This window comes from Cydia pomonella, chromosome 2 (genome assembly GCF_033807575.1).
Source record: "Cydia pomonella isolate Wapato2018A chromosome 2, ilCydPomo1, whole genome shotgun sequence".
NCBI classification, from domain to species: Eukaryota; Metazoa; Arthropoda; class Insecta; order Lepidoptera; family Tortricidae; genus Cydia; species Cydia pomonella.
This window is the reverse complement of record NC_084704.1, coordinates 9047286-9062033: the sequence shown is the minus strand read 5'-3', so window position 1 is coordinate 9062033 and position 14748 is coordinate 9047286. Positions and strand designations below refer to the sequence as shown.

General features: G+C 42.4%; 1 protein-coding gene across 4 annotated transcripts in view; it reads left to right on the top strand.

Moving 5' to 3' along the window:
• Positions 1-7330, top strand: part of LOC133533454 (sarcalumenin) — a 31751-nt gene extending 24421 nt beyond the window's left edge. For all 4 annotated transcript variants that reach the window (XM_061872457.1, XM_061872465.1, XM_061872441.1 and 1 more), the window contains 8 exons: positions 1085-1393; positions 2619-3328; positions 3547-3868; positions 4144-4316; positions 4506-4697; positions 5523-5786; positions 5980-6143; positions 6339-7330. In XM_061872457.1, the coding sequence (XP_061728441.1) occupies positions 1085-1393; positions 2619-3328; positions 3547-3868; positions 4144-4316; positions 4506-4697; positions 5523-5786; positions 5980-6143; positions 6339-6549 (2345 nt within the window). In that variant the 3' untranslated portion in view covers positions 6550-7330. The remainder of the gene's footprint in view (positions 1-1084; positions 1394-2618; positions 3329-3546; positions 3869-4143; positions 4317-4505; positions 4698-5522; positions 5787-5979; positions 6144-6338) is intronic.
• Positions 7331-14748: the final 7418 nt, after the last annotated feature.

Sequence of the window (14748 nt, the reverse complement as noted above, 5' to 3'; positions counted from 1 at the left end):
TGCCTGAAAGCGGTTCCGTTACCTTCTCCAGACCTTTGAATTTTCCCCATACAATATTCATACATCCGCCATCGAAAAAATCCCACCATTTTCACAAATCGGGCTATGAAATGTAGTTTTGCCTTCCCTTGAACCTCTAAAACCTGGTAAAAGGCAAAACGGCTGATTTCACTTGGAATAATCGTAAATATATTACACATCCCAACTCTTATTAGAACTAGTGCACCATTTTAACTGGTACAGCATCAGTAGTTTCCATTATAGATCATAAATTGATAATTTTTTGGCTTGGGTTATTAAACGAGATTCAAATACACGTTGTTCTAACATCTGGTAAGTGGATAAGTATCATCTACCCATTTTCAGACAAAATAATATTATTTTTAGTAAACACAAGATATGTCAATGTAAAACTGATTAAACGTAGGCACTTCTAATTTATACTAATATCATCAATCAGGTAGGTAAGCAGTGCAAGTGCGCGAAGACTAGATTCAAATAAGTAAGTCCGATTTGTGAAAAGTTGTATTATTTTCGACGGCGAATGTATGACAATTGTAAGTATGGGGAAATTCAAGGGGATGGTAGTGGAAACGGCACTTTTCAGCCTGGCAAAGTCGAGTCTCTTGAAGTCTTGGAGCGCCATTACTATGATCAGAACTATCAGAAGTCAAACCGCAGTCAATTATGCATACGATACGATACAGTTCTAGAGATCCTGGTCTGCACCTTCTCTACTAATCAATACAAGTAGAGGGTGAGGGTTAATCAAGGGTCTTCCAGCGTGATCCAAGCCAGATGGGGAAATATGGATAAAGAAGCAGTCATATTTATTTATTATTCATTCCTAAGCCTCATTGCAAGGAGGTAATAATTTAAGCATTGATCAGTCAAGCTCAAGCGTGTTGTTGTTAGTAGGTACATTCAACAGCAGAGGCGACTCCCCCCCCCCCCTCGCATAGACTGATTGTATGCAGGGGGGTCACCTCGGTCGCAGCTGACTGTATTTTCCTTTGACGCTTTACTGTATTTTCCAAAGGCGTCCCTGCTCCTTCCTACCTGACCTTATTTTTATCAATTTCAGATTCCTCAGAAAAACACGACGGTAGTGAATTAAGTATAGACATCGAAACGAAAGAAGCAGATTCAGCAGAAGATAGTGGGGAAGCAGCAGATGTGGACAGCAAGGAAGATGGACCATCGGTTGAAGTAGCTGACGAGCCATACGTTGCTCATGCTTCGATAGAAGTGGAAGGTGGAGCCAACGACAACGAATCGAAAGAAGAGGAAGCGACGGTACAGGAAGTGGACGCTGAGAGCGCAGAAGACAGCAAAGAAGGAGACAGCAAAGAAGATGGAGAAGCATCAGCTGAAGAACAGGCAGCCGATTCAGGTAAATACATTTCATCAAACATTGACACCCCAAAGGTGTTTCGACACCATAAAATCATTAAACTCATTTTACGGTTTACACTTACGTTTAATCAATTGCGCGAGATGTTTCGGAGAGCCCAGGTCTCCCATTTCAAGTACTAACAGTGCGAGCAGCGGTTACTATGGCCGTGCTTCGCACATTGCTCCGCGCCACCTAGCATGCTGCGCGCGCGCTTAGAGAACCGGTTTGGGGGAGGTCTTGCGCTGTCGTAGTAGGCGAGAGTAGGTGGGCGAGTGTAAACCGTAAAATTTGTTTAATGTTAGCATGTCTCACGACCATTCGATCGACATTTAATTCGACCATAAAAAAAAAAAAAATTATTCGTTAGCATACATGATTTTTACAATAACAGGGTAGATGTCTCTTTTTAAGTATTCAGAGATACTTGTGATAAGAGACACCGCTCTTCCGCAGTAAAGTATCTTAACTAACAAAGGCGATACAGATGAACTTAAAAAACAGAAAATACTATATTACTACATGATGAGTTGAGTAGAAAATAGAAAAGAAAATTAATAAATTTACAGGGTAAAGATGCCAAGTTTCCAGTTCACTTAAGAGGGGAGTAGGGGGGGGGGTGTATGTGTGTGAGTGTGCGCGTGTGCGTGTATGTGTGCGTGTGTGAGTGTGCATGTGCGTGTGTGTGTGTGTGTGTGTGTCTGTGAGTACGCGCGCGTGTCCGTGTGTATGGGAGAGTATCTGAAATGTCTATAGGTAAATAATATTATCTATGATAGCAAATAGTGTATATAATAAAAAGCAACAGGATTTATCATATTACACAGAGTTTGATTTTATGATTAATGTATGGTATCTCACTTATGTTAAGAGATCTTCAATTTCGAGATAGCTTTTATCTTTAAGCCAATTGATTAGCATTGTTTTACACTATAACCATAAAATGAATAATTCAATCGTAATCACAATACATCAAATACATCCATTATAGGTAGATTGTTTATGGTAAGTAAAACTTTTTTTTATGAATCCACTATTATCACACAATTTAAGCATTTGCAATAACACAAACTTCAAGAGTCATTTAAAATTAACAAGATAAACAAACTGACGTACCAAGGGCTTATCAATTAACATAGTAACCAAGTGTATTTGGAAAGAGATGAATTAATTGATTTACTTGTATCATGTGTACCATAAATAGACATTACTATTCAATTTACAGAGAGCGGCGAAGACAAAGACGAGTCCAAACAACCTCAAGCCGACGAATCTCAAGACAGCCAGGAAGAAGGTGGGGAAGGCGAAGACGCTGACAGCAAAGAAACTCAAGAATCAGAAAAAGACTCTGAAGACGCTTCAGCCGAAGAAAAAACATCAGACGGTGACGATAACAAATCTGATGAAGCTGCAGACGCGTCTGAAGAAGGTGACAACTTTAAAGCCTCTGAAGATGGCGATCGATCTCAAGAAAAGGCTGAATCTGAAGAAGATACGGCTGAAGATAAGGATGCTTCTAAGGAAGATACTACAGCTGAGGACAAAGATGAATCCGCTGAACAAGGCGATACGAAAGAAGAGGATGCTTCTCAAGAAGATGATAAGTCAGGAGAAAATGAAGATGATACAGCGGAAGATCAGGACGATGAAAGTCAGGCTGACGAACCATCAAAAGACGATGGCGATGACGATGAAACAGCTGAAGTTGATGATAAGTCAGGTGAAGAGGTAGAATCTGTGGAGGCTGAAGAAGGTACCACAGAGGATGACAAGGTGTCAGAGGAAGGTGGAAAATCAATAGAAGGAAAAGAATCGGAAGAAGGTGACAAAGCATCAGAAGAGACTGAACAAGCAGATGACGATGGAAAGGATTCGACAGAAGAATCAACGGAAGGAGAAACAGAAGAAGAAGCAGCTGAAGAAGAGTTGCTAAATGTAAGTAATTTTTGAAGGATAGTTTCGAATTAATGCAGTTTAAGTAAAATTACATGAAGTTGGGATATTAGTAAAGTTTTAACTTTTACTTTTTTTTGACGCAAAATAGGCGCCAGTCGTCGATTTGCGGAAAATCGCCCGAACTACAATACAACTTTTACTTTAGGTACATTGGTACCTCAATTCGAGATCATTGTTACAATTCCTTATTTTTTTAGGTTCCTGAAATCCCCGAGAATTTAAGGTCGCGCGACCACATTGCCCAAATACTCAGATTAGACGAAGAAGCAAGTGAAGCTGAATTGACCATAGAAAGATCCGCTGAAATTGTGCTAAGAGATATTAAAAGATTGTACGAAAATTCTATTAAACCATTAGAAACTCTTTACAAGTACAGAGATTTGAGCAACAGACATTTTGGTGACCCAGAAATCTTTTCAAAGCCACTCGTTTTATTTATGGGACCATGGAGTGGCGGAAAATCTAGCATTTTGAATTACTTGACAGGACTCGAATTTACCGAGTGGTCTCTGAGAACAGGTAAGCTAAGTAAAATGTAATACCTATAACCATAACATATTAACAATTATTTTGAGGCTCTCAGTAAGGCGTGAAATGCGATCCCAAAGGCCACGCAGACATTTTCCACACGAGTATACTTAATATTAGCACAAAGAAAACTCAACGGGTGCAAAAGATTAACTAAGTATCAGTATCGTAAAATGAACTATTACTTACAGTTTTCCTCTGGCCTTTACCTCACAATCTGTAGCTACACAAGACATTGAAATACTTACTTATCGTTGTTTTGGTAGGTGCTGAGCCATCTCCTGCATACTTTAATATTCTGATGCACGGAAAGGATCCAGAAGTACTCGATGGCACTCAGCTTGCCGCTGACTGGACTTTCTCAGGGCTTCAAAAGTTCGGCCAGGGTCTAGAAGAGCGTCTAAGGGGGCTCAGGCATCCCAGCAAAATATTGGAAAAGGTAACATATTTTCTGATTATTTCCCAACGTTCGATATATTTTTAAATATACTTCTTATTCTTACGAGTGTTGTCCCGGCATATTTACACGGCTCTCTTGGGAACCCTGAGGTCCGCTCGGTAGGGTAATCTCAAGAATTGGCACCAGGACTAGTTATATAATTTTAATAAATGTTGGTGTAATTTTTAGGTGAACATCGTAGAGATCCCCGGTATCCTGGAAGTCAGGAAACAAGTTTCTCGCGTATTTCCCTTCAACGACGCTTGCCAGTGGTTCATCGATCGGGCCGACATCATCTTCCTCGTCTATGATCCTTCTAAGCTTGACGTTGGTCCAGAAACTGAAGCCATCCTTGACCAGTTGAAGGGCAGGGAATCTCAGGTAGAGTCAATGAACTACCCAAAGAAAAGACACAAAAAAGCGTGAAAGTTTCGCTATTTTTGTAAAAAAAGTCACAACTGCTGCTTTGAAACAGGGTGTAAAATTTAATATATTATTTATAACATGAAATAATGTTTTCACCACACCAAGTGGTAAAACCCCTCTTGATTGTTCAAAAAGTAATGGGAAAGTTAATTTTACCACATGTGGGGCAAAGTAATCAGATGCAAATTTTGAGTTGTTTCCGTATGTTAGCTGGTAGAATTGACATTGAAATGATGATTTTCAATGATACATTTTTTATTACGTTTATTTGGATTTGATTTGGTTTGATTTTTGTTGAATTGAATTGTTAGTATTTTCCTCGCGTTGGTGTGGTAAACATCTAGTATTTGACTCGGAGGCAAAGTTTGTTTCACCCTCGAGTCTTGAAACCCTCGCAACGCTCAAGATTCCACTTCTCGAACCACCCACTACGCTCGTGGTTCAATCGCCCCCTTGTAAAACAAATAACTATCAATCAGAGTCGACCTCGCGAGGCCTCGCTGAGCAGGTTTAAAGTGCAATTATTGTATTATGGTCTTCATTAGCAGCTCCGCTTTACTGAATAGGTATTGTTTTCCGATAGCAAGGGCACGAGTTACTATTATAGATATAAAATATACCCTAATCAATATATGTAGTCTATCACTTACTAGAAGGCTTCCTAGTTAGGTAGGTAACCATACTCCATACATCCAAAGTCATTCTGTGCCTGGTCAGAACATAAAAACAGTGAAACGCATGCTTTAAAAAATATGCTTGCTATGATTTTGTTTGTTTAAGACTCGAATCGTGCTGAACAAGGCGGATACCGTGAAGCCTGAAGAATTAATGCGCGTCCAGAGCGCATTAATTTGGAACATCTCTCCCCTTATGAGCTCCGCTCAACCTCCAGTGATGTACACGGTATCTCTGTGGTCGATGCCGTTCGAGGCGGGGGCGCCCATCAGGCTGCTGCAGGCACAGGAACGCGAGCTCCTGCGAGACCTGCGACAAGCCATCGACAAACGCGTTGAAAACAAGATCTCCAGCGCAAGAAGATTTGCCGTAAGTTCAAACATACGTTATATGTTTAGGTTGTAAATGTTGTAATGCTCGATTTCCGAAGTGTCTCGATGTTAAATATTGGGAATTGACATCACATAATCCCTATCGACAACACATTAATTTGGTAAAATCCCGAACACATGAGAGCTGGTAAAAAATGCACCGCTATTTATTATTTAATTCTTATTTTTAGGTTCGGGTGCGAAATCACGCTAAGATGGTCGACTGCTACTTAACAACGTATTACAACCACAAGACGATATTCGGAAACAAGAAGCTTATTGCCGACGCTATCATTGAAAATCCACAGAACTACCACATCTACGAGGGTCTCAGCACACTCACCAACATTTCCAGGTTTGTGTAAACTATGACACTTTTATAAACACATATTTCATTGATTACTTTGATGCATCATCATCGTCTGCTTAGGCGCTGTGCCGATTTTCTTAGGGTGTATAGTGTATCATATATGTAAATACAATTTTATTGCCTTTTGTATACGAGTCAATAAGTAATGTCATCGCAACTTAATGGATATTATATTCACAGATACGACTTGCCGGACCCCGAGACATACCGAGACTTCTTCCGCCTCAACCCGCTGTACGAGTTCCAGCAGCTGTCGGCGACGTGCACGTACTTCCGCGGCTGTCCCATCAACAAGCTGGACGTCGCCATCGCGTACGACCTCCCCGAGATAGTCGGAAAATACAAGAAGATGGTGGAGACCTCCACGCCCCAGGGCATGCCCAAGAGTTGATACCGTCCCGAACGAACGAAATCCGCGCACCGCGCCGTCCTAACCTGCTTTTTATTTGAGATATTTAAATTGGACATTTATTTTGGGCACATTTTGCATTTCTTTTTTAAACGGGCATCAGGATAATTCGTTTTCTTAAAACGGCATTTCTGATTCTTATTTATATTTTGCTTATTCTGAATTTGAACAATCGCTTATTCCTTTTTATCAAATGGATGAGGTATTGTGTCGTGTAACTTTTCTATTATGAGTTTCTTCTTGGGTTTAGCTATTCAGCTTGAAAATTCCCAGTAGTCCTTCTTGTGAACGGGCCCAATTTACCTATCTACCTACGCGAAAGGCTAAAATATCTGAACACTTCTCTTGCAGCAACATGAGATCATAAAAATTTAAAAATAATCTTTAGGTGATCGAATGGCCGATTAAGCAACGTGTCTCAGTGGTCAGATGTTTTTCTTAGACTCGCGTATTCCCCCACTGATTCTGTCTAGTATCGGGGGTTTATTTTATAGCTGATAACATCTTACAAGACAATTTCCAAAGTCCTAATTAACACTTATTAGGAACGAGTCGCAGAACTATTAAATTAATCTAGTCATTATATTAAAGTTTGTTAGAGAGATAGGTATTGTTATTTATTATTTGAAGTGAATTCCTACAATCCTTAGAGGACTAATCGTGTATCATTTTTGTTATCGCCTGATTATTTCTTTGATAATTATTTAATGAAACACAATGTGACTATATAAGAAAAATTTAATAAAAATGTCATAAAAACCGTCGTTTATGTTTTATTTTACCTAGGTAAACTTAAGACTCACAACTTCAATGACCTTAATAATTGCGTGGAAATAACTTTTTCTTGGAAGCTAATTCAACATTAATTCTAGGAGACGTCCGATCTGCCTCTCCCACACATAAACATGTTTGACATGTTTCTGATGTTCATGTCCTGGCCTTCACTTGTTCGACCTCGCTCCTATTTTTAAACGACACCCGTCTTTGTTTTTCTTTCTCAAACATGTGATAGGTCAGCTGAACGATGTTTTTTATTTCCTGTATTACGTAGTTAGGTCCACATTTTGAGACGCTTCTGACAGAAAAGACATATGTATAAATAAATCCTAGGTTTCATTTACTTATAGCTTTCTTCGCGGTCTAATTAAAATAGTTAAAACATGCCTCCTAAATACAATGATAATTGATAATATTACATACCTAACTATAGATAGGTTTTACTCATAAGTAGGCATCGGAGTTTTATCGCACGGTAAGACGTTAGAGATACTCATTCAATTATTTAATGAGTGATATTAATTTTAAATTCAAAGACAAGAGCGTTGACGAGTTTATAAACGATCATTAAATTTTGTCTTTTTAATATATAAATATTACAAATAAAAATAATTAAATTTTTTTATTGATAATATTACGAAATTTCATAAATATAACATGTATATTAAAAGAGGTTTTTTTTTTTGTATTTTGTTATTTTTTTAACGCGCCTATAAATCGTCGTCCTGCCATCTCCTCTTGGGCCAACCATACCGGCGTTTACGTTGTGGCACCCACTCCGTGGCTAGTTTAGCCCACCTCTATGGGTGCATACGAGAGGGTTGTTTGAGAAGTAACTTGGTTTGATGTGAAAAAATAATTATATTCAATTCAATCTAGGGCCTGCTCCCGGTTCTCTCGGTACCAGTAACTCCCGGGATTCCCGGTACCTAGAGAACTGGTACTGAAGATTATTTCCCGGTTCTATTTTAAATGATCAAGGTGCGTGTTTTTCTGAGCTGTACTGTGTGATAACAAATAATAATAATAATAATAAACCGCAGGGCAGCTTGTGGCGAGCTGTTGGGGAGTAACGACCCCACGGACCCGAGTACTCCCGAGAGTCGGTCAGGGTCTCCGTCTCCGGCGTGTCTTCGTCGGTCGGAGTGGACCCCAAGGGGACCCGCAGGACTCTCAGCTTTGGCTTGCCTTCATTGGCCGTCCAGAGAGGAGTCGTTAGAGCTAAATGCTTCAGGGGTGGAAGTGAAAACTTGCATAAGACGCGAGTTGGCACAGTGGCTGTTATCAGCCACTGGGTAGAAAGCGGCGTACACCTCTCGACACCCCTGAGCCGCTCACACCGGTGTTGCTCCTGGTCGTCTTCAGGACGGCATTTTCAGGGGCCCATCTAGTGGGCGGCGAGTCACCGCCTGCCTCGATAACTAGTGAAAACATTGTTATGGCAGGTGTCCGGACGTCTTTGCAATAACCCAGTCTCATTGTCCTCCCAAACTTCAATCCATAGACCGTTATACTGTTCACTTTACTACAATAGTCCCAATGCCTGTTGCGACCGGTTCATTGGTGTCTATTGTTGCGCCCGTGAACGGGTTCCAGCAGGCGTTCTACATGACATTAAAGCTCTCCAAGAGGCCTCTACGTGTTGGATTTATATCCCCATGCAAGCCTATCAAAAGACCGGGATTTATAGGCCCGTGAAATCCAAGGAGATACAATAATAATAATAAATAATAAATATTATAGGACATTATTACACAAATTGACTAAGTCCCACAGTAAGCTCAATAAGGCTTGTGTTGAGGGTACTAGACAACGATATATATAATATATAAATATTTATAAATACTTAAATAGATAGAAAACACCCATGACTCAGGAACAAATATCCATGCTCATCACACGAATAAATGCCCTTACCAGGATTTGAACCCGGGACCATCAGCTTCGTAGGCAGGGTCACTACCCACTAGGCCAAACCGGTCGGAGGAATAATAATTTAAAATATTTGTTTCTTTTCTTGTACCTTTTTACTGAGGTGTGCCAATAAAGAGTATTATATCTATCTATCAATCTAATAAGTTCATATCAATCATATCTCTGTTTACAAAAAATATATATATATGTTACTGTAAAAGCCCGAAGTACGGTAAAACCTAGGATATACCAGTAAGACCTAGGTTTTACCGATGCCGATCGGTAAAAGCCCGAAATGTGAAATAATTATTGTTCACTTCGGGCTTTTACCGACATGGATTTGGTAAATCCTAGGTCTTACCACGTCGACCGGTAAAGGTTGAATCATCCACTGGTTCTTGACATTATTAGATGAAAATCTTGTATCAGTGTAAGGCGCGTTACATGTAGCGCCAGTTAGAGTGATGCTTCGTAAGTAATGTACAGTGTGTCACATACCCATTGTAAGCAATATGCCCAGTTGGTGGGAATTTTCGGGCTGTAGCTAGCCGCTGTAATGGGTAACAGAAACGCGTTCCGTATGTGGTTCGTTTTCCAGATGACTAGGGTGCATATCGCGAACGATTGGCATCTTGACTAGGTACCAAGGTTTAGGTATAGTTTACAGTAAAAACAAATTAGGTATCTATTAATAGTTCCCGCCTGTTGAAGCGACTATGGATGGGTGATCAAATGACACCCAGATGCTTTCAATTAAATAATTTTGTTTTAAGTAAAAAACCTTTTGCCAAACGTGGGTTATGGTAGTGGTTCGTAAGGGAGAGAAATAAGCCTGTCTGGTTCCGTGGTATGTTGGTACTCCCCTGTCATGCTAGTTGGTCGTACCGAGGGCCGCTCCTGGTTAGCCAGGAACGTCTTTAAGCGCCGTGGACAGCTGATGTGAATGCGAAAGGAGGCCTCCGCGTCCCTAGGAACTATTAGTACGGCCGGTCGGAACAAAGGAACCGCGCCGGTAAAGGGTTATTTGAACCGGAATCTTACAGCTCTATTCTGTAAGACTGCTGTCGACCGAAAATGCGATTTTGTGTCTTAAGCAAGCTGTCAGGTACTACAAGGACAGGAACACGCCGATCTATGCGTACTTTCTGGACTTGTCAAAGACGTTTGACCTGGTTGTGTAAGACAAGCTATAGTACAAGCTTACAAAAACGGGAGATTCCATTGAATATATCGCGTTGCTTAAACATTGGTACAACAGCCAGGTCAACCGAGTGAGATGGGCGGGAAAGGAGTCTGACGAGTACAAACTACAAAGTGGAGCGAGACAGGGAGGGCTAACATCCTTTCTCCTTTTCAACGTCTACGTAAACGAGTTGATCGAGGCACTCAGCAGGGCACATGTCGGTTGCCATACAGATGATGTGTGTTTTAACAATATAAGTTACGCTGACGACATGGCGTTGCTGAGGCCTTCGGCTGACGCGGTACGACAGCTCATCAATATTTGTGAGGAATACGCCGGGCAGCATGGTCTAAAATACAACACGGCCCAAAGTCAGTTTGTTATATTCAAAGCTCGTAAGTATAACCCGTCTACGGAGCCGAGGATCATGTTGTACCCCTCAAAGTTGTAGATCGCTTTAAGTATCTGGGGCATAGCTTACAACTGAATTGAATGACGATCTGGATCTGGAAAGGGAAAAAAGAGCGACAGCAGTGAGAGGCAATATGCTTGCCCGCAGGTTCCCACGGTGTAATACATCAGTTAAATTGACGCTCTTTAGAGCTTACTGTCAGACTTTCTACACATGCAGCCTGTGGGTGAAGTTTACACAACCAGCCTAGAACGCATTGCGCGTTAAATATAATAACATATTGAGGATGCTGTTGCGGCTGCCGAAGCACTGCAGCGCGTCCGTCATGTTCGCTGAGGAGCGAGTAGATGACTTTTTTGCCATTAGGCGGAAAAGAATCGCCTCCATGCTGAGACGGGTGCGCGGCAGCAGCAACAGTCTACTCAAGGTGTTGGCCGAGCGCCTCGAGTGCCCCGTTATAAAGTTTTGGGTGGAGGTGGCAATTGGGAGAGCGAAATAGAGTATGGCAACCTGCGCCCCCTACTCTCCACACATCTTAGTGTTTAGTTATAAGTTCTTATTTTTGTTTTTCTCTTAGTACCCACCTAATTAGCATAGTTTTAAGTTTATACTAATAGTCGTTATGGATCAGTGATCTGAAATAAACGGTTTTTTTTTATTTATACTCAGGGTACGAGACAAAACTTAAATACGTCCTTTTCTACATATTAAAGGTTGTGCTAAACTATTTCTTTTATACCTAACATTTTATTCTCTAAGAAAAGGAGACACTTGACCTATCCGACGCGTCGCGTGTGATGTCACGGCGCGAAGCTCATGAACGCGACCGCACAGGACCGGACCCTAAAGGCATCAGCGCCAGAGTACTTTGAACGTACCGCGCGATCAAAACTGCTAACGTTGTTGCTACGCTGAAACTACTCTCGCGATTGTACAGTCGCGCAGAGTATAACCTAATCTTACTTTGATTAGAATAACGTGCATCGTTACACTGTTTATTGCTGTCCCGCTCCCACTGATAATATATTTAACACTCGTATTTCATAAAAATAGTCATAGTGCTGACTGTTAATGTTCTGGTTTTGCTGTAGGTTTAGTTACAATTTTTCAACAACAAGCCGCGGCGGCTCTCTCTGGAGTACGGAAGGTGGGACAGGGAGAACACTCCCCTGATATGGAATATATCGTATGACTGGGCCATAAGGGGGGCCCAGCTTCCCTGCATGATCACCATCTGCTATGCTGACGACACCATGGTGGCTGTGCGGGGAAGGCACATGGACGATAACTTTTTCAGAGCGGCGGTAGCGACAGAGATGTCAGTGGGTCGCATCGAACGCCTAGGATTGAATGTGTCCCTCTCGAAGACTGAAGCAATTGTCTTCGAGGGACCTGGAAGGGCGCTACCTGAGGACTTAACTATAGCTGTTGCAGGTGAGAGGGTTCCGGTCAATTCACACATGAAGTACCTGGGTCTTGTTCTTGACCGGAGGTGGAATTTTGAACAGTATTTCCTCAGGTTAGCGCCCCGAATCGTGGGTGCTGCCTCGGCCCTTAGCCGGCTATTACCAAACGTGGGTGGGCCGATAGCCCCTTGTCGGTGCCTGTACGTGGGCGTTGTTCGGAGCATGGCCTTATACGGGGCACGAATTTGGGCAGACAGGCTCTTGGCTAAAGCCAAGCCTCTCCTAAGTCCTTCCTAAGGCGTCCGCTGAGGGTGGTGGCCTTGCGCATAATAAAGGCATACCATACGGTTTATTTCGCGGTGGCATGAGCCCTGGCAGGTACTCCACCCTGGTAGCTGGAAGCTAAAATGATAGCTGGAAATTACCGTATGAAAGCAGAGGCCAGAGCGCGTGGAGAACGCCTCGACCCAGAGGAGGCGAAGAGAGAGCAACGACAGGCTGTCAAGAGACTGTGGGACCGCTGAAAGAGCGACCAGGAGGATTCCTCCTATAGAGTCCGCAGTATAGGGGCTCTCCTCCAGTCATTCAACCAGTGGCTCCATAGAGAACACGGGGTGCCCAGCTACAGATTGACGCAGGTAACAACCGGACACGGTTGCTTCAACAATCTGCCATGACACGGCCCAGCACACACTTGAATCGTGCAGGCGATGGGCTGTGGTACGCCAAAACATGGTGGTGGCAGCGGAAATCACGAGTGGGGACCTCTCGCTGCACGACGTCGTGTCGCCCATGTTGCGCAGCAAGAGGGCATGGAAGGAAGTTGAGGTCTTTTGCGAAACCGTGATTTCCCTAAAGGAAGCAGCGGAGCGGTTGCGCGAAGATAGTGCTGATGCGCTACCGCTCCGGCGTAGGCGGAGAGGGAGGGTCTCCTCCCTAGGTAGGCAATGTGCCCTAGCCAACAGCTAGTTCCTCCCCTTCGTAGAGCCAGTGGATTGGGGGGCCCAGACGGAATGGCTCTGCACGTGTGGGAGGAGAGCCAAGCGTCCTGGTGCTCTTCCTCATTGGCGCGGGTGTTCAACACAGGTCAGTCGGGCTGCCGAGGGGCGTCGCGGATAGAATGCCGCAAGCGATCCCCTGACGCTCCCCTAACGGCAAAGAGGATGACACCGCAGGGGATGTTAGTGGGTATTCTCTTCCCCTTCCTCTGGCTAACAGAGGGAGTTACGGGAGGAGCGAGTCCCACATACCACCCGGGTGGTAAGAGAATGACTTTTTTGTTAGAATTTATGAATATATTTTGCATGCAACACGTTTTTTTTAAATATACTACCTTAAAGAAAAAGTAGAAGAAATCAGGAAAAATCATAAAATATTAGTTATGGCCGCCTTCCCTTGGCGCGCAGCCCACCGTGCACCCCCCAATGGGCTTCCCCAGCCCGAGGTGAGATGCGTAAATGCATTTACCCCTGCGTCAAAAAAAAGAGGACAGGGAGAACACGCTTATCATTCATGCTGTTGCTTTCCAGAATAACTACCCCGCGTGACCCTGACGTAACCCCGTCGCCTCTAAATGGCGATCCAATTATGCCCCGTAGAATCATGTGTCCATCTGTTCAAGAGGTGTTAGTTGCACCACCCACACCGACCCCCGAAAATGTAAAGGGCATTAATTATTACTCGAGCTGGAGTTCCAAGAGGCGATGGCCTCGCTCAGTACTGCCTGAGCTCCAGCGCGGTCCCTCGGTACTTATTTATTAGGATAATGTTCCTTTTTTTGCTCAAATTAAATGCCTATGTGTGTTTTATTGATATTAGTAAAGCGACCTGGTCTCGAAACAATATTTTAAACTTAATAGAGCAAATTTCTCATTACTCCTAAGAATATTCTCCGGAAAATTCTCCGACACATTTCTTTATAAGGCGTCCGTAGTATTTTGAATACAAACTATTTATTATTTATATCAAGTTGTTTCTTTGTACATGTGTTTTTCGCATACTTGAGTTTTTACAAGCTTTTATAAAACTTAATCTTGGGACCTAAACTTGACACTTGAATTTTGGTTTATGTAAATCGGAAGAAAAGTACGATTTAGTATTTTTTTGGAAACAAAAAACATTGTTTGTACAAGTTTTTATCGCTTACCGTACTTTTCTTTCGTGCGGTACGTTCAGAGTACTCTGGCGCTGATGCACTGCTGCCTTTAGGATACGGTCCTGTGCGGTCGTGTTCATGAGCTTCGCACCGTGACATCACACGCGACGCATCGGACAGGTCAAGGGTCTCCTTTTCTTACAGAATAAAATGTTAGGTATAAAAGAAATAGTTTAGCACAACCTTTAATGTGTAGAAAAAGACGTATTTAAGTTTCGCGTCGTACCCTGGGTATAAAAAAAAAAACAAAAGACACCGTTTATTTCAGATCACTGATCCATAACGACTATTAGTATAAACTTAAAACTATGCTATTTAGGTACTTAGAGAAAAA